The sequence below is a fragment of the Balearica regulorum genome, chromosome 2 (assembly GCF_011004875.1).
Source record: "Balearica regulorum gibbericeps isolate bBalReg1 chromosome 2, bBalReg1.pri, whole genome shotgun sequence".
NCBI lineage: Eukaryota > Metazoa > Chordata > Aves > Gruiformes > Gruidae > Balearica > Balearica regulorum.
In genome coordinates, this window is record NC_046185.1 from 110,712,456 (window position 1) to 110,739,482 (window position 27,027).

The 27,027-nt window shown below is 37.8% G+C and overlaps 1 protein-coding gene across 1 annotated transcript; it reads right to left on the minus strand.

The window, feature by feature from the left end:
• Window positions 1-753: 753 nt before the first annotated feature.
• On the minus strand, window positions 754-26,741 carry STK17A (serine/threonine kinase 17a). Its single transcript, XM_075745313.1, is given in 8 exon segments — window positions 754-2,764; window positions 3,587-3,766; window positions 3,892-3,940; window positions 4,651-4,777; window positions 11,453-11,541; window positions 11,544-11,596; window positions 18,455-18,667; window positions 26,357-26,741. Coding segments are annotated over 8 exon segments (1,227 nt in total). The 5' UTR covers window positions 26,539-26,741; the 3' UTR covers window positions 754-2,430.
• Window positions 26,742-27,027: the final 286 nt, after the last annotated feature.

A 27,027-nucleotide genomic window follows, 5' to 3' on the forward strand; every position in this document is an offset into this window, starting at 1 on the left:
CATGCTTTAACCTCAGTGCTTTGCTCAACTTTGTAAAAGCAAGGAAGAATATATAGGGGAAAAAAAAGTCAAAATGGCAGTGACGGAAGCTCGGAGAAATTTTAATCTTGCAGAAATGAATTTCATAAGTTAACGTCCCTCCTCCAAGTGACTTGCCTTGGGCAAATGACTGAACAATAGGAGAGAGACACCCAGGAAGAGCACTGTCCTGCTTAAAAACCCTGAAACACATCAGCATTGTAGGGTCAGCGAACATGCGGTAATGCAGCTACTGTCCACCTCCAGAAATGTCCAGATAACACAATTACTCTGTTGGCTCAAAGACTCGTGTGTAACTTCTACTAATGGCCAGCCAGAGCCATCCAAGAAAACCTGGCATGGCAGCTTCTCAGTCTGTAGGTTACTGTTCTACAGGAAGGAAAACCCAGCAATGACTCATTACCCCAGAGTATGAAAGGCATCTCTGCAATTACAATATAAAACACACCTCCCAACACAATTATTCAAGTACTATTGGATGTTTGCTTATATGAAGGTCCTCAAGATTGCCTTACCTACATGAATATTCAATACGTAATTCCACAGGGGAAGAAGCTTGATAGAACGGTTTAATGTAGGTGCAATTTTTGTGATGTGACTTCAAGTGAAGGCAACCAGACCACTGGCAATGAAGCCTTACGGAAAGGTGCTCATTGCCCCACTCAGTGTCACACTGCCCGTTTTCAGTTTTCTTCTTTGCTAGCGCTTTTTCTCCCCACCCGCACAGCAATGCTTATCCGATCACCCCGGTACTGCTTGTGCAGTAATAAGCATTTACCTTTTGAGTGAAGGAGGAACTGTGAACTGAGCTCCTGTTCACTCAAAAGATTAAGAACGTTCTCGGTACATTTGAAGTTGGGAAAGTCTGTAGCAACATGGAAAAAAGGAAAAACTAGCTTAAGAGTTTCTATTCATTGTTTTATAGCAAGAAAACTTTTGTCAGGGTTTATTATAAAGGAACAGCATAAGGAAACCAAATAAATAGTTGAATAGTTAACAGTATGCAATATAATAGTACTAAACTTCAATTACATAAAAATTAAACTTTGGAACAGCATCAATATGAAAGATTTCTTAGAAAACTAGGACTCAGTCTGAGATCCTCAGACCCGCACATTGCAAAAACCAGTCCCAGCTTTGTCCTCCGAGGGACCACATCCATTGAGAACTATGACCCACCCGTACAGCTCCCTAATGCCACTCTGCCCCACCATACACATGCAGTTTTCCCAAGTGTCTAAGGGAGAGCAATCGGGAAGCAGGAGGTGTGAGTTGTGCTTCATTGTTTCAGAGGAAGCAGTATCTTCTTCCCCATCTGATAGCTATATTGAACAAGGTTAATGCAATTTAGCCTAAGGACACTTCTTTCTTCCTTAAAGTAGCAGTTAGAGGAACAGAAAGAAGGCAGTCATGACCTCATGCTCCCAGTAAAACCCCAGCTTCCCTGGGGAAGCGTATGGTGGAATTGAGGGCTGATTTATCATCATTAGTTGGACAAACTGTCTGATCTAACGTGGTGAAGTCAGTGGAGAGAACTTAGACCTACATCAGACCCTCTGTCATTTTCTTTTTTCCCCCCGCTCATAAACACTATGCAGTCACACTGAGCTGGATTCTATTAGCATATCTCACCCAACGCAGGAGGGGAAGGGAGTGATCTCTGCTGGCTCTCAGGAGTGACTGACTTAAGCAAATTCATCACCCTCTGGAGTGGGATGTTACTGTGCTCCCAAATAAAGAAATATCACCACTGTGATCTGGAATTGTTCACTGATACAGATTTCTTCACTTGTGGGGACACGTGCACCACTTGCTAGAGAAGCGCAGCTCACTTTGGCTATACACCAGGTGAGTCTGGGTCTTAGACTTAAGGTAAACTTAAAGAAATATTATGCACACAGTATAGCTTTGAAATCTGTATGTCAAACCAGTTGATCAAATTATCCTCTCATACAATTTTTAGATCAGTAGATAGTTCCACTGAAGTCAGGAGTGCTAAAAGGTGTTTGAGGAAACCCTGCATTATATATTTGCATCAAATGCCAAAACATACCCTAAAATACTCCTCTGGACATCTGTCACCTGAAACACTTCCAATGTCAACTTCTCCAGAACACTGGAACAATTAACAACAACTCTGCTATCAAGCAACAAAAAAACAGAAATAAAAGTTACAAACAAAAATAAGCTTTTGTTAAATTCCTGACAGCCACTTGAAATCTTGTTTATCTGTTCCATGAAATTAAAAACTGGGCACATTTTTCTTGGGTGCCATTTATCAACTTTTTTAATCTAGAACACTTATTGCATATCAGAAATTCACTTGGCTAGGATATTTTTGTTTAGTAGAAAACACTGCCTTCCAGTTATAGCTATGAAGCTCCACACAGTTCAGTAAATGAATTTCTCCTGGTATTTCTTGCAGCAATGGTCCTCAAATTTAAACCGTTTGAAATGGCTTTCTGCTCAGTTACTCTTTTCTTTTTCTGACTGCCTACATTGTCCCAGTGTATATGAAGCCACTACAATTAGTTCTTCTGTCACTATTGAGTCTTCCTCTTCAGTCTTCTCGGGCGTCTACTGATTTTTCAGAGGCAGAATCTGCATCTTTCTGGGTGACGTCACTGGTCTCCCCTCCTGTACTCTTATCCAGGCCCTGCAAGCAGGACTATTGCTTTGTTGTAACCATGGATGTTGAAGACATTCTTCAGCAGTTGCCCGGTCCCTGTAGAGAAAGGAAAATGTTAAAATAACTGTCTAAATTAATTTGAAATCCTGTACCTTGCAGAAGAGATCCATACAAATTATTCCAAGGATATGACTGTATTAGAGACCGACAGAACTTAAAAAACCTCTGATAGCTATCTTTTATGAAAAGAGACAACAGCAGCCCAAGAGAAGAACTGCTAACGTTTAAAGTAAAGCAGTTAATAGATCCTTAAATATCAATTTACACTCTCATGTTGCCAGCAACTTTCAAAGTTTATACAGATTTTTTTTTTAATATAGGAAAATTATCCAATCCTTACATCTTAAAGTATTCCCACAAACAAGCAGTAGGCAATTTCAATAGTTAACATGCCCGGTGAAGAACTACTGAAGTTCCACAGAAAACACCTCTTCTACTTGGAGACTTGGAATTTCCAATTTGCTGCACATTGAGAAGAGCGTACTAACGAACCAGAAAAAGAGTAAGGTACTCTACCGACTCATCAAAATAAAAGGCTCAAAGCACAGTTCATTTAAAAGACATCAGCAAAGTACCTGCAAGGAAAGTCGGTATACTGTACCCACATGCTACGATTCATATACACTTTTCTGAAATCAATTTAAGTTGTAATTACAAACACTTGGATACATTCCAGAATACGCAAATTTGGAAGGAAATAGAGGAATTATCTTTTCATATACATGAAAAGTAATAGCACAATGAAATACGAATAATCAAAGTTCCCTTAGACATTAAAAATGAAAATGCCAACACTTGCTACATTTAAAATTAATCCAGCCTGACATATGAGCATATACAATTGTGTATTTTACTTACTCGGGTTTCTTAACCAGCAGAGTTTTGATGAAATCCACGGCAGACTCTGATATGAGGTCAAAGTCTTCTCCAGAGTAACTTACATTCATTTGAGATATATTTAAGAATGTTTCTTGCTTATCATCCCCTAAGAAAGGCGATATCCCTGTTAGCATAACATATGCCAGTACTCCAATGCTCCTAAATTAAAAGTAAAAAAACAGAAAAGCAGGGTTTTTTTTAGTTTTTTTGGGTTTTGTTTTTTTAAAAAAAAAAAACTTTTTCAGGAAAATAAGTTATGATGACCATTAATTTGTTCAACTTACCACATGTCGGTTGCTGTACTGATTGGGTCATAACTCAGAATTTCAGGAGCTATTCAGGAGAAAAATAAGTTTTTTGTCATATGCAGACATATTGTAGTTATATCATGCAATAACAGGCATGTGGTAAAATTTAAGGTAAGACATTTGAAGCATGGCAGTTTTGAAATAAAGATATTTCTATTCAAGTGATTACTATAATTCATTGGTTTTAAGTAAAAAAAAAAATTGTTTTCCTTTTATTTCCATCTTCAGAAGCCAGGCCAGTCTCCTTCCTAATTAAGGAAGCTGCATACAAATTTCTTTGGAAAAAAAATCAGAAATATCCAACATTCCATATTCCAGCACTGAAACCCATACCCATAAAGGTATACCACACAAACATATTTTCGAGTACATTTTCAAGGCCTGGAATGATTTGGGTTTTTTAAAAATAAAATTGATACAAGCCTCCACAAGCTAAAATATATTCAGAGTCTGAATATGTAATTTTGAACTTTTAGCCAAGTAGTACTTGTTATCACTGCTGGTAAGAATCACCTGAAGCATGTACTCATCTTTAACACAAGCACACAATTCTCACTTATTAGACTGGCAAGGCTTGCCAGTTCTGCCTTTTACAGCAGTACCACCTCCAAGTAATGACTTGATCTTTTGACACAGTAACTACATGGCCAGTCTGGCATTCACCAGATTGAGGTAGTTTCTCTTTTCACTCCCCAAAAGCCTGGACTATTCATCACTCCTATAGTAACAACTTACCTACATATTCTGGAGTGCCCATAATTTCTCTTAGTTCCTCACTGCTCTTCATTATTCTGGAAAGGCCAAAATCTACTATCTTAATGTCTCCCAGAGGAGACTTACTGGTTAGCAGAATATTTTGGGGCTGGAAAAAAAAACAAAAGGAGACATTCAGGATCACCCAAATCTAATGTCTATGACATCACATTGCATAATTATTTAAATAATGAGTAGCAATAATGCATTCCATAAATGATCCTGGGTATCATACTTGTTATTTATTCTCCCTCAGGTGAAATTGAAGAGATACATAGGCTAAAAGTAGTGGGACAGTTTTTTCTTTGTAACTGAGAATCAAACATCTACCTTTATTAGCCTAGAACACATACAAAAACATGCCAATAGCTATCATTTAACAATAGCATATAAATACCTCCACATTTGTACTTTTAGTCCTTCATACCACTTTTTAAGTCCCCTTTCCTCCTTGCTTCTTTCCAATAGATGGTATAAAATACCTTCTGTTGAAGGGTGTCCAAGGCACCCAATCATTTTAAAAAAACCTCAACACATGAAATTATTTTGACTACACCTGTTTAAAGAAAGTCTGTTGCAACTGACCTCAATCCTGTTCAAAGTACAAACAATTGTATTACAGAATACTAACTGAAGAACAGTTAAAAAATACAGCAGCCCTGAAAAACAGGTTTTAAGAGCATCACCTTTGGATAAACTTGTTTGCTCTGACATCACTAGATCTTGGCTGTCATCCTTCAAAGCAACTTTGTGGTCATTAAGAAGTTCCTTACCGTCTGTTTTAAATGCTAGCTCAATTAAATCTGAAAAACTAACTTTAGACAACAGGTCTAGAGATTTTTTGCAACTGAAGCATATCCTTGCCAAAATAGTGTGACCCTCCCCGCCCCCAGGCCAATGATCACATTGGGTTCTATCATTAACTTCTCCAAATGGTAACACTGACAGTTGACACAGCGTTCATGCTTCTGATGAGCGTAAGTTCCATGAAAGTGAAGAAGCCTTTATTTATTGGGAACCTGGATCATCTTGCATCAGGAGTGGTTAAAAGGGAGGAGGGCAAAAGAATAAGAACAAAGCAACCACTGACTGATAATCCAACTGGATTAACACCAACATTTATACTTCTTCTCTAATCACTGAGCTGTTCTCTCATCCCCTAGTCAATCATGAAGGCATGCTTTCACATGAATAGCCTTGCTTTTCAACACAGAAATAAAACTGTGCAAGAATGTTTTAAAAACCTTGGGCCAGTTCTCCTTGCTGCAAGACCTAAATATAGCCAAGTTCTTTCATTCCTGCAAAGCTAAGCCATGATATTTCAAACCAACTCATGATGTTGTCAATCTATTTTCTGTTTGTTTGTAAATCTATGGATTAAGAACAGCTTTTTTTTTTTTTTTCTCTTACAAACTGGGATCTGGTGGCTGTACAAAGGCTTTTGGAGCTGCACATTACCATATGCTTTATAGTTCACATTTGTTATTCTGTATTTGTATTAGAAAAGCAAACATCCCAAAAAGCTGACCATGCCTCCTAATTAGCCCCTCAGATGTTTGTCCCAGTGAGAAATTTAGCTACTTTCTGAAGAGGCAAATAGAAAGCATTAGAAAAGCATTTGTTCTCTATATTTAAACAAGGAAAAGTTTTAATGGCAATGTTTCATGAAACCCTTAAGCCCTGTATTATATTATTTTAGTAGATAATGTAGTTTCCAGAAGTTGTTTTTATTGTCTTTTTAATAAAAAAACAATTTTATTACTCAAAACACCACATATGCAGAAAAAGCCCTGTCTACAGTATGACTTGAGTCATAACCTTGATATTAAATCATAATGAAATACCAGTTGATTTCTTCTTGTAAGGAATCATTACAGGTCTTCATGTGAAGTGACAGTCTAAACACTAACAATGAAACCTTAAAGAAGCCATAGCTTTGAACTCACCATAGTTTTCAGCTCAAAAATTACTCTAAAACTTAAGAAAAGGAAGATCATTTTCCCACATTGTAATACTGTTTCTTTTGTTTTTCCTCTGCTATAATACATCTAGATTTGACTAATGCTGATTAGCCCACAAAAAAGGCAAGAGTTTGCAGGCCAGAGGCTCTCCTGGTAGCCATTCTAAAAAGGGGCCTTCACTCTTACCGTCAAGCAGTAATGAAATGGCTGATAAAAACTGTCAAATGGCAACATTTAAAAGCCTCCCCCTCTACTGCAGTAAGGCTTAAAGGTTCCACTTTAGATCCTCTTATGTTGCGTACTGAACAAAAACATAAAAGAAAAATCCTTGGCTATATGGACAATCAGAATCGATGTCCATCACTACAAGATTGTATGTGCAGAGAAGCCACATGATGTGGCCACACAAGTCTAGCCCAACGCCGTAGTTAGCACAGCCAGGAATCAAGTACCTTGGGAAAGATTATAAAAGCAAGATGAAAAGTTGTATTTCCAGCATACTGTCACAACCAGAAACTTGGAATTTTGATATGTTGGTTTGTACCTGTATCATCACGTTAAGAGTAATAGCAGTGAAAAGCATCATCTATCACTGCCAATACACAGACTTACATTTTTCACTTAAATTGGACTAAGCTACTGTCACATGAAGAACACAGCTTTCTTGGCACTATGAACATTAGGCCAAACTAAGACAATGTATACAAAGATCTGGTCTCAGCTGGAAACTATTCTGCAACTTGCACAAACTGTTTTGTAATAAGTGTACTTCGTAAATTCAATCCTACCTTGCCAGCAGGTTTAGGAATCTTGTAAATTGACAACTTAATGGCAAAACCCATACGCTGAAAAATTTCCCAGAAGTTTCTATGGGACTCTGGCCCTAACATTTCCTTGTGTCTTTAGTTGGTTTCAAGAAGAGTATGACTAAGGACACATATAAAGGTCCATGTTTTTCAACTAATAAATGCCTCACCTTAACCTGCAACATTAATGAATTTAGGTGTCTATTTTTATAATACTGTAAAAAAATCAGATCCCTAGAAGAAAGGCAGTAATTAATCCAAGGAATAATGGCCAGAAACAGGAAAAACAGAGTAGCCGAGATACATCAGCTACATTGTCTGTAAAGATACTAAATAGCTGATCAATCAGCCTAAAAAAGTTAAAGGACTCCATATCTTTAAGCAATTTAAATGTAAGAGCAGAATTTGCTTGGGAGTTCGGTGGTTTTTTGGTCAACATATACAATGTGGAAAAAAAAAGCAAGTCACTAGAAGAGTAGACATATTAGACTAGCATCACACTTTATTCCCCAAAATAAGCAATGCAAGTCCTATAAATTAAGAAATAAGGCTATAATCAAAATATTTTCTGTAGAACCTGGATACTTTATACCTGCCTATTAACAGCTTTGCTTTAATTGCTGTAAAGGTTTGAACTCCAGATTAAACTGTTCTTTCGCCTTGAAAAATTGATATTAATTTTTAAGTCCTTTCTTAGTTTTCTGAGTGTTCCTTTCAACACGGAATATTGTACAATTCACTTCTATTAATACATTTCTCTGTAATAAACATTCTACCTTAATCCACCTGGAAAACTCAGTTGAGAAAACGAATCTGGAATGTTCTTCTGACAGGACACTTCTTTTGTAATTGCATTAGTTTGCCTTCGGAATATTGGCGTAAAATGACACCCAAACCAATTTCAAATAATGATTTTGCTAATTGTCCTCACTGAACACAACATCTTGAAAACAATACAGAAGGAAGGGAAAAGTTGCCTGTTGGATAACCAGAGTAATATATACTATAGGAGAGTTCTGCTTGAAGCAGCCATTCTCTTAGATCCCAGGCTATGTATGGCTCTTTACGTATCTCTGCTGTAGACAAGAGGCAGCTAGTCCTTCCTCAACCCCCACTCCTTTTTAAATTCTCTACTATTCACAACTACTTTAAGCTTTTACCAAACACCATTTAAGATCAAGTCAAACAGTAAATGAAAACACAGAGAAAGGAGTCTTCCCTGACTCTGCAGCTTTTATGCACCATTAAGAGGAGATGAAAGACTCCTGACTACAATCTATGCACACCCTGCAAATTAAATAGCATCAACACAATACTGTCGAGTGACACTTAATTTGCACTCAGCAGTATTATATTTGCTCTTTCTCCAAGTCAAAACTGGATTACATGACTGTATTTTGCTATTAAAAACAAGCCATATTTCAAGTATCTTTCAGGAGAACCTTGCTTTTGGAAGGAAATTATCAGATGGCAACCATGCTAAGCCACATCATAAATAACCCTTCCCCCCCCCCCCGCAGTGTTTAAGTTGCACAGGAAAAATCTTCCATCCCCTTTCCATCAAATTAAGGGGACAGACAGAAGCTAAGCAAGCTAGCTGTCTGTCGTAGGTCTAGTTGATTAGATCTATAATATAAACTACAACAAGAAGCTGACAATCACATACTGACAACCATTTTGACCTAAATTCTTCTGGGCATTGAGCTTGACTTTTTTTTGAAGGTGCAACACAGGAAAAACAGATGGACCTTTCCAAAGGTATTTGTACCAGACAAATGCAAGGGAAACTTTGAGAGACCCAAAATGTGAAACCAATAGCACAAGGAAAACATTTTAGCAAGTATTTGTAAACTTTTTAATATTGGCAAACACCTGGGCTTACCAGCAGTACACTTTGTACAAGTTTTTTCCAAATGTCACCCACAAACTAAGTATTTAGTAAATTCCATAGTGCTGTAAGCACTAGGTAAAGCAGGCCTGAGCCACACTGTACAACAGCAGATGGTTTGAGGCCAGGGGTTAATAAACATGCAGCAAACCCAAACTTCAATTTTTGAGTTCCTTGAAAACTGGGCCTTTTTTTAAAGTCTTGCAAGGCATGCGAGTCAATCAATCTTTGCAAGTCATGGGTTTTAATCCTATGGTTTCCATCATACTTATTTACCAGTATTCTGAAGATTTCCCCTAAACCTTGTTTTGTGAAAGATCAAGTGTCACATATATCATGAAAGTAATCACACTGCAGTTAGGACTCCTATTAAGATCCACTTTTCAAAAACACATTGCACACTGCAGTAATATATCTACCTTAAACTCAAACACTAGACAATTTGCGCCCTGCTAATCAAGTTTTACAAGTCAGCAAAGCCATGCTGGATCTTTCATTCAGAATCGGAGATGCTCAATTTTATAACATAAGTTTTCCTATCAGTTGGAAAGAGTGTTTTAAGCAAGCATTTTCCGAACTTTGAAAAAAGTACCTGTCTGCAAGCTGTAATCAACACCCCAGTCTACTTTTGCCATTAAGAAAAGTACTGCAGTCAAATAAAGCACAATGCATTTCTGATTACAGATACCCAGCTGACAGCGCTCAGGAACACCACAGCTTTAAACACAAACATGTATGAATATATACTGTCCACGAAAGACATGTTTTAATTTTTACACACTTTGAGGAAATTCAACAGAAATATTTTGGTCAACCATAGCACAGACACTGAGTATCCTGTATAAGCATACTGGAACTTTAAGGAATTAACTGCTCATTTTCAGTCCTTCTGAACACTTATTCTCACATCACTTGCTAAAAATTTCCATTAATTATTTTAGTACAGTTATTAATATTCTATGTGTATGACTAAATCAATGGGCTACAGAAAGTTTTAAAGGATTCCAGAGATAACTTGAATAAATGGTTGGAAAATTAGGCAGGTAACATATTTGTGTGCAAATATTACTCATCATTTGCTTTAGCTGATGAATGGTTCATGATGTGCTAGGTTAATATTAAGTATGTACAGCTTGATCTGGAATTTACTGGTAGCTTTGTACTACGGCCAAAATGCAGTTCAGTGTAAGTAAGGATCTCAGCAAGAGAACAAATGTGTAGCAGCTTACTACATACTCAGGAAATACGGCAATTGGACATGTAAAAAGAATTCAAAATTTTAATACAAGATACTTTATTATTACTAGGCAAGGCAGTATAAAAAGTAGTTCACCTTGAAATGAGATAAAATTGCATTTTCCATATAAGCGTATAGATGGAAGCTAAAGAAGATTAATTGCAGGTTGCTGCCAATGGGAGAGGATAGTTTTATGGATTTCCTTACAACTCCCTTCTTAACCATAAGTAATACTCTGATTTTGTATGACAGCAACTGTGCTTTCTCTTGATTTGGGACAAAACTATTTTTCAGTAAGAAACAAGTACTTTACCTCAGTAAATTATGATAATTGATATACCAATAGGGTGTTAGCCAATTGTTTGGCAGTAAATGACAAAACTTAAATTAAGTTCTACAGTAATTAAAAGATACTGAAGTGTTATAAATATATATAACACATTAATATACTGTTTACCAGTCTTGTATGAACACTTCATTCTGAAACATTACATTTGATACTACCAGTGTCTCTGCCATCCTTCTGCTTCATTAGAACTCAAGTCAATACAACAAACCTATTTTTCAATGGCCATATAATACCCAGACAGTTTATTGCACTTTAAAGTGAGTCAGGTCTTACTCAAAATATGCAATTACAATTTAAGCTGCAACACAAATCCAGTTTTGAATTCATAACATTTCACCTGCTCAAATGAAGTTTATATTTGACATAATCATAGAGACTCCCCAAAAGGCTTGCAAACCCTGGTGTCTACTGCATATCAAATTTTATCATTTAAGGAGTAACTAGATAAAAATTACATCATACTAATGCTAATTTGTAATCAACACATGACCAGTTAGGAAGTCAGCAGGTAAGAAATTGATGAGAAAAATACAGCAATCTTACCTTTAAGTCAAGATGAACCACATTGTTTCTATGCAAGAATGAAACTCCTTCTAAGATCTGCTTCATAAGTCGTTTAACATCTTTTTCTTGAAGGCTTCCTCTCTTTCAGCCACACACTGGTCAAAGATTTCACCTCCAGCAGCGCTATGGAACAGTAAGAATTTTATTATTTCAAAGACTAAGTTATAGCACCCATTTTGTTCTAGTCACACTATCTTGTTTAGTGTAAGCAAGATAAGCAAGCAGTAGGATCCAATGGTGATGTTTTCAGTTATTAAACATTTGGTAAGCTTTTACAGCCCAGGAAGACTTCTCTGCAGTACGGCAGCTTTGGAGAGAAGCAAACATCTTAGCCATTTAGGTTAGAGAATATGAATACTACAGAAATTTTTGGGACTATTTTGGAAACACTACTATCTATGCTTTAAGATGAATGTCACGTTTGTTCAAGGGCAGTGTTTACATAAGAGATGTGCCTTTTGCCATTCCTATGGAAGTACATGAAAATTTGGCCAAGGTAAGCCTTTGTAAACACAAAGCCATCCCCAGTCCTCTTCAAAACACTTTGCACATACCTAAATGACTAAACGTAAAGTTTATAATGAATTGTTTGTGAAGTCGCTTGTATACAGGATGCATTAAGTTTCTAAATGACTCTAATCTAAAAATACTTCTGAAAATTTTAGCTCTCAGTTTGCTTCCTTTTGTTTATATATGTTCAAATAAATAAAAAAGCTAACAAAAAAATATGAGTAACTACAGATGAGTGAATGTTTTTAAAGTACTCTGAAGCCACATGTAGTACCATCTCTGTATAGGAGCAACTCTAGAGAACTAAAATTGTTTTACAACATAACCATATACCATCAAAAGTAAAATAAGTAGAGCAGAGGCTCTACAACAATGGGCATAAGAACATTAGACTAAAACAGAACCATTTTGCATATGGATTGTTGAATTACTACTTCGCAATGTATAAATGAAATCAACACATACACATTTTGTTCTGCATGAAATTCTATAATCATCGTGTAGTGAAAGGTAGTGAAATCCCTGAGGACAGTATCTTTTCCAGTTACCCCGAACTGTGACACGCTAAACCTGACTTTGCACAAACATTAATCTTTACTGATGCATAGCCATCTATTCTCCCTTTGCTTGCTCTTTTCTAACAAATTGTATTACCTAGCCAATCCAGAAGACAGAGAGGCACATTCAACAAGGATGTAACAGCAAATGAGTTCTACAAAAAAGGTACTTTTGCATTCTGTACCCCCAGAAAAAGAACACAAATATTTTAATTTTGCCAATACTAACTTTGCTGCTACAGTCCTAGTACCTGAAAATGCCTCATGGTTTACAAAAATATTTTGCCCTCCCAGATATTCTCATTACTGTTATTGAAAATTCCCCCTGTGGATTGTCTTAGAAGCAAAAAGAATTTAAAAGAGCGTTACATGTTAACTTTTTTCGAAAGAGTTTTATCCTTCTGTTCTATATACTAGTACAGAAGTACAATTTGGTTTATGAAATTGAGATTTTCTTTTAAAAAGGAAAAGCCCATTAAATAATTTTCTTCATCATGTATAAAGATGATAGGACAAGATTAAAATGAGTTTTCAAAGCAGTATGAATACTTTAACTCCTCTAGAAAAATTGCATATGCCTGACACTATCACATCTTCAGCACATTTTTATTTCATTCAAGGAAAAGTTAATAATATTTCAGCTTTGAACAGGATTTAGGTATAATGACATTTTTTAAATTGACACTGGATAGTGTATTCTAATGTTTTGAAACAATTCTTTTTTAAAAGCAACATCAATTGGATCTTTAAGATACAGACAGAAAAACATCTACTGTAATCAATAAATTGAAGTGTCCACTTTAAGAATGCCATATGTTACTTAGAAAATGATTTAGCAGTAAATCATAATGTACATCAGTGATAAGATCTACCAAAATTACTAACATTGACGTGTTTTACAGCAACAACCCTGGGATTTTGCTGCTATAGCTCTGCCACTTAAAATAAGCAAACAATACTTCTACTATTTAATTCTATGTGAAATAGGATTTATACCCTAAAAATGCTGTTGTCAACCAGGGATCACACTTCATTTTAATAGACCCAGCTAAAAATCAGTGTGTGTGAGCTTATAAAGCTCTGTTTGCTATATGTCTATTTGGTAGACATCTGTTACAATTAAGTCACATTAATAACAAATTAACATTGACATAGGCATCAAGCTAAAAATGTAAGAAACCTAGAATGTTAATACTACACTTAAGTTTCACATGGAAAGGTGGTTTCACATGCAATGTTTCTTTTTTTTTTTTCCCATCAACTTTTCTATTTAGGATGCAGAAAGAACAATTTTTTCAAGGCAATTCATGCTATCAAAAAATTACCATATTCAAACAAGTAACTAGCAGCACTTTACAAGAACACAGGGAAATCTGTACTGCAAGACTGTTTCATGTATTGTTGCTGTGGAGCAAGCTTAATCATTCCCTTAAGCACAAGAGTCAGCTAGCTGTGAGCCAACCCAGTCATCATAGGTGGTTGGAAGTACAATGTCAAAATGAACTCCAAAAGATTCTCCACAAATCTATGCTAAATTTTGCCAAGCTCCTTAACAATACTTTCAACTCAGTTATTTTGAGTTCAGGGGATAGATAGAGCTCAGGGGGGAAAAAAAAATCTAATCAAAACACATAAGGGATTAAAATACCTGCTAGGAAACGTAGTATGAGCACATCACTGCTATGATTTCTGTATACATGCAGACCAGGAGTTCTCTGTTGTTTATAACATTTACTTTTTTTTTTTTTCCTAAGAACACATTTTCCATTAAGCCGTAGCTTTTCCAATGGTCATTATGAAATAACAACTTTGCAAACCACTGGGAACCCCCACCACCTCCACAGAAAATGTTCCTGGGGATAAAAGCAAAGTATTGTCCTTAGGACGGGAAGTCTTTAGGAAAACAAGCCATCTTAATCTGAAAAAAATGGATAAGGAAATATTTAAGACCACAATGTTTTGAAATCCAGTGTTACTTAGGATGCATTATTTCTCTAATACACACTCCCTTAGCTAGGTGTACAAAAAAATGTGAGACCTAAGAATTCTTTTCAAACTTAAAAGCTACGGCAACCAGAATTCTTTAGCTATTTTAACTTGATTATTAAAGTACTGTTGTGCTATTAACTTCTCTATAGTTTCAAGTGAAATCCAACTGCTCTTCATTAGTGAAAGCATGCTAACATTTTACCTCATTTACGATGATAAGCAGTAATAAAAGTCATTTGGAAGTCTGGAGCATTAATCTTGGTTACAAATATGTTGACTTTAAATTCAATGGAGACTGCTTATCTTCCTTCAAACATATCTTAACAATGCACTGTAGAGAATTCACATCTGCTTCTTTCAAGTGCACTTACAATACACTAACACAGTCATTTAGTGTATCATTAGAAAAGAGATTGAACAAATGTATTTCAGTGTATCTGAAAAAATTAAACATTCCTCCAGCTTTAATGGATCAGACCTTAAGATAGTCTTCTGAAAGACTCAGAAGTACAAATCCTCAGAGTGCTGATATGTAGATAACAAGTTCCTAGAATACACTTGATTTCAAATGCTGAGTGAGACCATATACAGGCTGCAAGGGCCAAAAATTTACTTCCTGAATATTATGTTTTGTCAAAAGCCTTTCTTGAAGGGGTTATCTTTGGAAGATAAATGGATACTCATCTGTTTTCTGTACACAGAGCTTACATTACAAGAAGATCACACCAAGGTGGTTGTAACACTATCAGCAAAGGTTTCATGTTCACTACAGCCATCAGTCATACAGTCCTTTCCTTGGCTCAGCATATCATTAGACAGTAAGCAAGTGAACTGAGAATTTTTCCAGTGTAAGGGTACCATAACATACCAATGTCCCCAAAGCCTGAGAAAACTGTAAATCCATATCTGATGAGAGGACTTAGGGGAAGAGAAGCATCCAAATGCATTAAGTTGTACATACCGTTCTTTTAAGTTCTTAGTTCTCCCAATGTTTTTTGTTTTGGGGTTTTTTGCCTTAACCTTTCCTATCAGGCAGCCCAAGAACTGAATGAAAATGGAACAAAAGGTAACTAACCACCATCTGAGAAGTTTTTGGCTAAAACACTCTGAAGAGCTCCAGTCTTGATTTGAGACTGCCATCTAGAACAACTTTGTTAGCTGCTGTAATAGACAAGATGCAAACACTGGAGCAGCAGTTATTTCTGGTTACAATGGCTTTGCTTCAAGTTCTATCTGTTGAATCCTATGCCAAATGAATTGTTGCCCGCCAGCAGATTCTTACTTTAACCAGTCACACCTCCAGTAAGTAGGGCAGTAAGTTATGTCCAAGATAATACAAGTAGTTAGCATTAACCAGGTCAAAATAACTATAGGCAAAAAAAGTACTTCATCCAATATATCATATAAACCCTGATCATGTCTTCAAGATTAAAAAAAAATGTTGCCTTTACAAAGTAAGCATAACAAAATCTCTGTATCTACACAAGACCCTGGCAGATAATTACTCAGTAGTTCTTCAAACAAAAATACATAATGGCTCAGATTTGAAGTTACACATAGAGGTTTCTACTTCCAATGCACTAATGACCCACTAATACCATCTATCCCCTCCAATAGATGTATAAACATGTAGGGATGATACACTTCTAAAACCACAAGTTCTTAAGCATTAGATGCTCTGATGCTCTTTCTTTCAGAAGAAATTGAAAAAAAAAGCAGGTGGGTTGCATAAAAATGTTGAGCCCAAAGTTATAAAAGGAAAAAAGCAATTTGCTATCTGATGTGTCAGGTTTCCCAGACTGTCTATTCTACCTTTTTCAGTAAAACCCAGTTTTCTTTTTCATTCCTTCCATTTTCACTGAAATATAGAAACATGACTGATCCACAGATTAATTTGAGGCTTTACATACTGCCCCTTCAGACTTACTTACCCCTTCAACTCCTACTTAAATCCTTTGTTTGAGGTCTTGTGCCAAGAAACAGAAGTCAGAGACTGTTGTCAGGGTGGATGCAGACAGTCACCACTTTGCTATCCTACAGCTGAAGCTAACACTGTAATGCCTTATCGCTTCCCATTGTTTGGAACTTATTAACAGTTAAGCGGGCCAATTTTAAGTTTGCTGTCTGTCAAAAATTGATACTGCTTGAAAGACAACCCCTCCAGGTAACATTACTGAAGGCAAAACACTAGGTGTCCCCTTCACTCCTTATGACAGATTTCAACATCAAAGGGCAAGAAACTTTTAAAACCTTAGCAGATAAAGTTGCTGGCCAACGATTAAGTATTTGTTTTTCTCTTCCCAAGGTAAAGATGTGCCCACACAGACCATCAAGCTTAATAGAAACTGAAGTGCCCTAGAGAAGTTTGCAGTCTAGATACATTCTTTACATCCTCTGCATACAGAATGTCAGAAATTTACTAACATTCATGCCTGTTTTGTTACAACACGTCTCTGGAACATGCTGACCTTAAAGAAGCATCCAGACATACTTGCTGAAGTCAGGGAAGACTGTTTTTGTAATTTACAACTCTAAGACACCACAATATCTGAAAAAGGTATGACTGTTTGATGCCACATAAAACAATAATGTTGCTAATTACTGCACAGCTTAGTGAGTACCAAACAACCTAGTTAATACTTTGGATTAAAAGTGTTTTGCAATTCTAACAGAATTGAGTTCTAAAAGAAAACTAGCAATTTTGCATTAAAATTATCACAAAACCCATTGCTTTTATCAAGCTTTGGATTCTACCACTCGTGTTATATCCCTATGGGATACAGAAATCTAAACTGTACCCTAGTTAGATCCGTGCTGTTAGCGTTTAAAGCATGTATGTATGAGTCTCCAGTAACAGCAGTTAAAACTACATACGTTCTGTCATACTTTTCATTATAACAGATACTTGAATATTTCAAAAATCCTGAATTCCCTAAGGACACAATGAAGTTGAAAAAAATGTACTCTAGAAGGAAGTTCACCTTAGCAGACACAGTCTCATTTCATTTCACTGAACTTTAAAGATACAGTTTCTTTTGACTTCTAAAAAAGATTGGGACACCAGATTTCTCACCCTTTCTTTTTCTATCAAGCAAGAAATAGCTGTACAAACCTAGATTTATCTTAGCAGACAGGTTAGGTCATTTCTGAACTATCAAGCCTCACTGCTCCTCTCAATTATTTAAAATCCATAGAGCTTGAACAGGATCTTAACAGAGTTCAATAGCAACAAGCATGTCTGCCTCTTGGAACCTAGATGTCAAATATCTAAGCTACTGGCACATTAGATGAACAGTCACAACAGCTGCAGAAACGCCCATCTAGACAAACTCAAGGGGGAAAACCACAGACAAATGTAGAGTCACAAGTTAAACGTCATTTGAAAGAAACTATTCTAGGTCTAAAAGCTCCTACTCTTTCTTCCCCTAAAAGATGATTAGAGAGGTTTTCATTGTAAGATCAAACTATCATTTTTGATAGTTTCTTTTTAGCAAGGACATTGCTTTCAATACCTTTTTCATAATTGGTAAAAAACCCCCATGTTTCACCCCCTCTTTGTCACTGGCAATGAAATAAACTTCAGTTTTTGAACAGATACTCATTGCTTCTTTCCTCTTCCTCTTTTACAAGTAGGGAGTGTACACAGTTCATGTTCACTAACAATTTTAACTACATAAATTATAGTTCAGCTTTGAAAGATACTACATAATTAGAGAAATGTTATTATAATCTGCAGTAGTTACAAGACCACACATAACTTGTTGTTATACTGATTTTCTTAGCAATTCTTTTTGAACTCAAGCAAGTGTAGCAGGCAAGCAATAAAATCTTTTCACATTATTCATACAGACACACAGTATTTTTACATTATTAGTTTTAAGCAAATACTGCAGAATGTCATTCAGGAATTATTACTAGTACTTACTATTCCAGGACTAAAATCATCTCTGTTGCAGTTTCATAAACTTCATGCAAGTTAATGACCCAAAGGTTGCATTGTGCCAGCTCAAGGACTGCAATTTCATGGATTATTTCCATCCGACAATCTTGGCCCTTTCTTCTTTTTCTCATGAATTTTGCTGCAAACTCTCTTTCAGTGTCTTTCTGGATACACTTCTTCACCACTGCAAATTTCCCCCTGAAATTAAAGAAAAATTTAAAGTTAAAATTAAGTCCCTTAGAGACAACTTTAGCATTGCCCTTATAAATTAAGATTTCGGGGAAACTTCAACTCAATCGCTGTTAATGGATACATTTGAAACGTGCTCTAAATTAGGAAAATGCCTTGCTGAGTGATAATCCCTACACTTAAAACTTAGGAACACCACAACTCAGGATGTAATTTAACCTCCATGAAAACCAAGGAATTAAAATCCTATCAATTCAAGGAACCTGGATTTCAAACATACAGAATAAACAAGCCTGTGCTAGTTCACAAGATTAAGTTATCCTCAAACTCTTCATTAAAAGAGTTGGCAAAAAAAGTATACAAAAAGGCCAATTTATGCTTTCTATGACTAGAAAACATTAACTGGGGTTATTATGATAAAAAGCATCCCATCATATTCAAGGCAACAGCACTCTTATTGAATAGACTGCTCAAAATCCTGCTCCATTTGCCATGCAATATTCAGAATTTGCTCTGTATTTCAAAGATGGCACTTTGTATTTTCACAGTGATATGTCCTCAAATGATAACAGTCAGAGCTTTTTGATTATTTAACAGTTCTCAAAATCCCTTATTCTTAGACTCACTGTGTAAGGAACACAGATAATTGAAAAAAAAAAACCAAAAAGCAGTTTGGCCAACAGAGTTTTTGCGACAATGACAATGTTAATACAAATACACTGAGCAGAACTGAGCATAGTGCTTAACCCACATTAATGAGCGTCATTTCTGACAAAACACACAACCAATGAGTTTACACCAAGCCAGCAGGTTAGCTAAAACCACAGGGCAGCACTTGCGTCAGAAGACTTCCCTCACAGCATTTTGGACTGAAGTTGCTGCTCTAAACTTCCTTGCAATAGTCCTATGCCACCTGCTCCACTCAGTTCCATTCATACAGTATGGATTCTTAGACTGAAAAGGTCTATGAATTAATATCTGTCATCCAGTGCAATGATGAATTCTCATACTTTGAAGTAGAACAATCTTTTATTAGTTCTTACCATACAGGTATAATGTTCATCAAACTATCTTTTCTATTTATATGTAAAAAATTTTCTTATAAAGCTGCAAGAATAGCTTGGAGGTCTTTATTTCAATTCTTTAACTGATTGTAGGGTTGCTGAAACTAAAATAAGAGTCCTCATCTGGTTTGGAATACAATTACATGGGGTTTTGCCTCTCCCTGTCTCAAGCTGCAGTTCACTAGATTTAACTAATTCAGCTCATGTCAAGTTTTCTCTCTCACAGCTCCTAACCTACTGGCAGATTGCTATCCATGAAATGTAACTGCTAAAAGAAGTTGTGGTCAGCTTATTTGTAATAGGCATTTGTTTCAAAATTACCCAGTCTAAATGAATTAAGTCAAATAAGAACAAAGTGGGCATGTGCTAGGCAATCTCATTAAAATAATCTGACTTGTAACTGCTGATGACAGCCAGTCATTCCTCTAGCAGTAACATTTTACATAAGCACACATTATCTACAGCACAATAGGTAATAAGACTAGATCAGAGCACAGCCCAGGTGGCTGTGAGGGCAGACAAGCAGTAAAAACATGCTTTCAATGTCTTGAATCCCATTTTTTGGGAGGAAGTTCTCAATAACTAATATCTATGTTAAGACAATATTATAGCTTTGCAAATGCATGAAAATAATATTATAGGATTTTGTAGCACTAGGAAGGTGCAGTCAAAGGATCACTATAAAATGCATTAATTGATAGTTACCACAGAACACCACAAGAGGAATAGACACCTAAAGGCTAACAACCTGCTAGGTGCCTGGTACACTTCCTATCAAAGCCATGTTGGAAGAAGTAACAAATGTGTATAGTAGAGACAGCTCATCAGGGAACATAGGAATGTGCTAACGATGCTCCTGATCCCAAAAATATTGCAAGGACAGTCTTTCTTTTAGGTAGATTTCTAGGAAACTGGTGACATTAGTGTTGGCAGCTACAAGTATAAACATCCCTCCAGTATTGCAATCCTAACCATGACAGAGAGAAAAACCTATCAACTATGCTGATAAGAAAAAAAAACAACAGATAAATTGAGAAAGTAACAGATAAGCCCTTTAACAGCAAGTTATTTTAATATCTGGTAGATACTAAGCCTTTATACCAAAAGTCCAGACCCCTGGGTTCAGCCTTCTGTTTTTCTTAAATAGTCTCTGAATGCAGTTTCCTTCCAGTTGAATGTCACCGCAGCACAGAGTCAAAAGCTTTTAATTCTAGCACTGGGGAAGGACCTAGAGAAAGTAGTTTAGAAAAGTTTGAAATCCCTATAATACAGCTTTCAAGAAGCACAGCGTTGTTTTGCTTGACATACAAAATCTATCTGGAAGCAAGTTAATTAGCCTAACAAGTACCAATGCTGCCGATTCATTGCACGTTAGTCACTATGGAAATAAAACAGTATTCACAGGGCAGCAAGAGCCACCACTGTGTGTGGCCACGCATGTCCTGTTTAGCTGAGCTGGCGAGAAGCCCGATAGGTGACGTAATTAAAAGGACAGGTTACACAGGAGTTCAGCCGGCTGACAAATACTAATTCTTAGTCGTTTAAGATCAAGCATCCTGCCCAGATTCTTTAGGGTTATACCTATAATTAGAGCTATTATAACTACATTCTGTAGAGCTCATCTTTTCTGAACACAATCCCAAAAAAGATCAAACTTGACAAACCTGATGTTTATAGCTAATAGAACTAATTACTATGCAACAATCTATATTCATGCTTGAGACAATTTCAGAGCTAAGATCCAAAGATACCATCCACTGTATGGTTAAGCCAAAAGATAAATTTGTAAAGAATTTCTTTTTGAAAGAGACATAACAGTAGATAAGACAGATATAAACAAGCTTTCCCATTAAGTACACATTGCATACACTTCATCTGTGCTTTCTTAAAATCCTGCTTTTCAGAACTCCTTATAAAAACCCTATTAAATACTGAAAATAGTATTAGATCAGAGCATTGTTAGTTTAGCTGCATTGAGAAGAGTTAGCAGCAAGAACACTGCATTGAAGGAAGAACAATTTTGAGAGGAAATACTTAATGTGCATTTCCAAAGTTAAAAACTGACTACCAGTCATCCAAACACAAACAAAAATGCTTTGAAGGGAGACATGAATAGGAAACTAGAAGTAGTTCTCCGTCCTCACAAGAGTCTCACTCAAGAATTATGATTTAAGATAAATCATATCTGATTACAAAGAAGCTCAATGTCATCTTTTCAGACTGCCAACAGAATTATCATTGTTTCATCTGGCATACATTATGGCTTAAAGCAAAAGCCTCAAATCACAAATCAAATGTCAAATCATAAGCAGGAACATTTATGTCAGACCAGTTAAATTTGGTTGTCATAAGCTCAGAAGAACAGAGAACTAACCTTACCTGAATTATTTTTAAACTGACCTATAAAACCCTATCATTGAAACAAACGCAGGAATAATAGCATTTCCTGCGAAGATACTTTTTATAAAGTTCAGAAAACTTTTGAGATCCACAAAACTATGTGCAATTTATTACATAACTCTTATCAAACCTTTTTTTCCCCTCAAGTGTGGGGTTTTTCCCTACAATTTTTGATTTCCAAACAGCAAGGTGTGGGGATTCCATTTCTGATGTTCATGAATAATTTACTCAAATTTATTTTCTAATGGTGGAACCAACTACTGGCAACTCTTCATTTACACCTCTTTTCCACTTTCACTTAGTTCCACAACTGTTTCATCCTAGCTGTGCTACTGCAGAGAGAAGCTGAGGACAGAAGTGTATAGCACATACCTTCATACTGATGCAGACAATTGTACAAGTCTCATGTACCACTAAAATGCATGTTACTGAAAGCTACCTGAGAAATAAGCAAGTTCATGCCAGACTTTGTGGGAAAAAAATTCAAGACATGGGTTATCTGCACATGGAACTACAGCCAGGTCACTAGTTAGAAACAAAGAATATTTTCTTATTCTGTTCAGCCTCCTCAGATGATTAAAATAATTGTTATTCTTAGCTCTGGGTGGAGAATGAGCTTGTCTGGTTTAACAAAAAAAAAAAGGGAATGAGGAGAATCAACTAAATTGCACTTTACATACGTTTACACATATGCGCTTCATACATTTCACTAGCAGAAGTTAGTTTATTTTAGAGCAATCATGTAAGGTGACTATTACCTTCCAGTGAGAAGAAAGCAAGGTCAATCATTTACGCCTTCCTTCAAGTCAGCTCTAGCATCAGGAGTATTATTTTGTGTACACAAATGATGATTTCGAATATGTACATAGCTTGTTTTACATTTTAAAAAAGTGCAAAACTCCATCAATGAGCTAAAGAATTAACTAATAGTCTAGTAATATTTTGTGTGTGATTAGTTCGGAGTTTTTGTTCAGGAAAAAGAGCAAAGCAACTAAATACAATTACACTAGATTCTTTAAAGAAGCTCTAGGTAACACAAAATATATTGTTCCCCATTTTACAGTACAATTATGGCTTAAGCACAGATGGTAAGGGGAAGAGTTAAGCAATTGGTGTCTTGTCCTCTGCAAAGGTTACATTCTTTCAAATCTAACTCAAGCTACTACTGTCTGAAAACACTGAAGTCTGAGTGAGTTGACGAGAACTAGCACCCTTAAAACATCCATCCGAGGTAAGTTTCATTTTAAATATCATGCAACTTGAAATGAAGATTTGAGAAAACTCTGTCTTGAGACAGTAAAATTAAGGCTGTGAAGACTAGCCCAAAATTTTATTTATTAAAACATTTCCTTAAAACCCCCACCATTTCCGTGTCATTTTAAGTAACTGAATTTCCTTTCCAGAGTAGCCATTACAACCAAGTCTTTGGTATTTTTCCTGAATTAACCTGTGTTTCCTAGCAGATGTATTTCAATACACTTGCAAATGCCTGTTCAGCTACTGAATGAGGCAGTAGCCTTTTGAAGCACATAATCTTTGCATTCTCAAAGCACTTTGTTCCATGTGAGCAGAGCTAATGAAGCCTGATTTCCTATGGCTTTGCACCCAAGTCCCTCTGGTGACATTGTGACCAGGTTCCTCACAGGTTCATCTACGACTTTCAGCAATACTTCCCCAGAACTTTCACCTCTAACATGCCACAAGGGGCCAGCAGTATCTCCCTTCCCTGCATTGCCGGAACTACAACACCTCAACGTTTTCCCGTGTTGTCCCCTCTTCTCACCTCCTCCACACACAGGTGACAAGGGAAGAGAGGACAGAGGCCCCAGGTGCCATGGTGAGTTCAACATATGTGTGTTGACTGACTGGATCAGCAGCCTTACTCTCAGCAATGGTGCTAAATCTGCTTTCTTTTCTCTCCCTACTGGTAGTTTTAAACTCAACTTATACAAGTGGTGTTTTTCTCAAAACTTCTGTCTAAAGTCCAGCTTTTAAATTGTTCCCCTAATTCTGGCAAGTGGGATGGACAAATACAGAGCGTATAACATTTTTCATTAGCAAATTCAGCTACCAAATTAGAATTAAAATAGGTTATGTTGTGTGCACAAGAACTGCTTTTCATCCGAGACAAAAACCCATCATACCTGGGTGCTAATTTGTCCAAGTCCTTTGTAAAGATAATAAGTAGAGATTTACACACTTTATGAACAAATAAAAGTGAAACAATTCCTGCTGAGCATACATTATCAGCAAAATGACAGAGACCATTACAAGTGGCAGAAAGACTTTCCATTTACCACTTTGTCACAATGAGTTAGCAAAAAATTGTTTTTAAGGGGAGTACTTGAGCTGAAATATCCACTTTTTTAATAAAAATGTAATAAAAAGTAAGCGTTCAAAATTGCTACATAAAAACCCAAGTACATACATTCAAATATATAGATTTCTGTATTCTCAGAAGACAGTGAAAACATTTGTGAAGTTGAGGAGAGAAAAAGGTAGTCTGAACCAAAATACGTGCAACTGTTGCACAAAACCAAACACTTGGAACAGTCACTTAACTCACTTTAACATAACTACATGTGCAAAATGACAATCTGCATGCAAAGGTCACCTTTAAATGTAGTTCTGGTCAAAAATGACTCCACACAAAAAGCCATACCGAGATGTACTTGTTTAAACTGCAGACTAAAATTTGCTGGAGTACTTAATTCTTATTCTTAGTGTAAAGCTAATCATTTCAGTTGTACTTTTATGTGCCAGAAGGAAGCTTCATCTAGTCTATTTTCTGATTAGGCCAATGAATACCACCCAGCTCTAAGAGAAGCTTTCGCTCCATGGCAGAACTGCAAAATATTTTCTAAGCCAGCTTATCTTCAAATTCTGAAAAGCCACTTCATTCACATCAAATAAAAAAAAAGCTTTCTCACTTTATGGGATGTTTCTCCCACCTGCTTCCCATGTGAGTGCTTTAGGCCACTATGTTTAAACACATATTATTCTATTAGTACATCAGAGTTACTAAGTGAGCCGACACCTAGGCAACCTAAAAATCTGTTAAAGGTACTTACAGCAGCTACATTTGCTTTGAAACACCTCTTTCCTCTTTAACTCTAAGGGGGTTGTTTGTGGAGCTATATAAACCGAGCTACGCAGCTAGCATGACTTGCAAAAGAACATACATTAAGAGTGTATCTTGCTATATATCCTGCAGTATTTAATCTAATCTTTTTTTATCTGAATTCTTTTTAGATATAGCACATGTGACTATGAGTATACTATCATTCTTTTCATGACATTTCAAAAAAAATACTGGCTTAGTGGTGCTGAAATCCCATATATAGAGTTCCTGACAGGCAAAAACCTTTTAATGAGACTTTCTGCCTCAAATCTTGCTCAGATGTTGAAATTAGACATTGATTAAACCTCACATGTGGAGTCACTTTCAAAGTCAAGTTTTTTAACGAGCTTTTCAATTATTTGAGAAGTTTCACCATTAGATTATTCGCAAGCATATGCTACTTAACAAACTAGCCTCCTCTAGACTTGTTTTCCCCCCATGTCACAGCTTACAAAGCTCAAGAAAAAAAACCGGGCAGGTTTCCATCTCCAATGGAAATCTAGAGCAATACTCTCTACACACATAGGCTCTCAGGGAAGAGTGCAGTATCTTCCCAGCCAGCTTCACAAGGCTGAGGATGACTTGTTCACCAGGAGGGACAGCCAGCCACGGCCAGCTGCCGGGGTACAGCTGCGCTGACAGCTGCCTCCCAGCACCCCTTCCAGCCAAGGCAAACACTGCCCGGCCAGTGCGATGGGCACATCCTCGGAGCTGACCCACAGCAGGGCGAGGCCAGCAAACGATGCCACTAAAGGCGGCTCTGGCACTGACAGGCCCTCGCTCCCCCATCATCTAGTTCTGCTCAACCGGGGCAGCAAGGGAAGGGGTAGCAGGTGAAAACGCCTGGTGACTGCCTGCAACTGACTGCGGCGGGCAGCGAGACAGGAGAGGCAGAATAGAGGGAAAGCACCGACTTCGCCCCCAGCCCTTCCCCTGCAGCCGAGCGGCAGGCTCCGCCGCAGCCGCCACAAGCCTTGCCCTCGGCGTTTCGGGCGCCGGGGGACACACGGGACACCTCCTCCCTCCCGCCACCTCCGCGGGAGCAGTCGCACCCAGGGACGAGGCGGCAACGCCGGCCGCTCCTCGCCCCTACGCCTCCGGCAGCGCGCTCACCTGCCGAGCTCCCTGCCGGGGCTGAGGCTGTACCGCTCCTGGAAGGGGTCGGTGCGGATGGGCGTGCGGATCTCTGTCAGGAAGCCGCCTCGCCGCCGGCCTCGGCCGGGAGCGGTCTGAGGTGGTGGTGGCGGCCGGTCATCGCGGGAGCGGCTGGGTGGCGGCTTCTCCTCGGGGCTCATGGCGCGAGGCTTCTCCCTCAGCAGAGGGACGCCTTCTCCTTCCCCGCTCGGTCTGCCTCTCCGCCGGGCCGGACTGGGCCGGGGTCCCCTCAGGCTCCGGGCTGAGCTGCCAGCTGCTGCTACTACTACCGCTGCTGCTGCTGCTGCTGCTCGAGGAGCGCGGTGGGCAGCACGCGCCGCGCCGAAGGGCCGGAGGGGCGGGGCGCAGCCGCGGGGCCCCGCCCTTTAACGCCTCACCTTGGTGGAAGGGAGGGCCGGGAAGGGGAGCGAGGGGCGGGGCGCCGCGCCGCGCCTGGCGGGACGGTTGGGCAGCGCCACCTGCTGGCGGCCTTTGGGAACGGGGGGGAAGGTGGATGACAGGCGGCGTGTGGCGGGCGCGGTGGTGGCGGCGACCCCTTCCGCAAAGTGACGAGATTTAAATATTAATCAAGCTGAAATAAGTAGCTGAGTGACGTGTTGTCGGCTGGCGAGGCATCACCGTTCGGACTT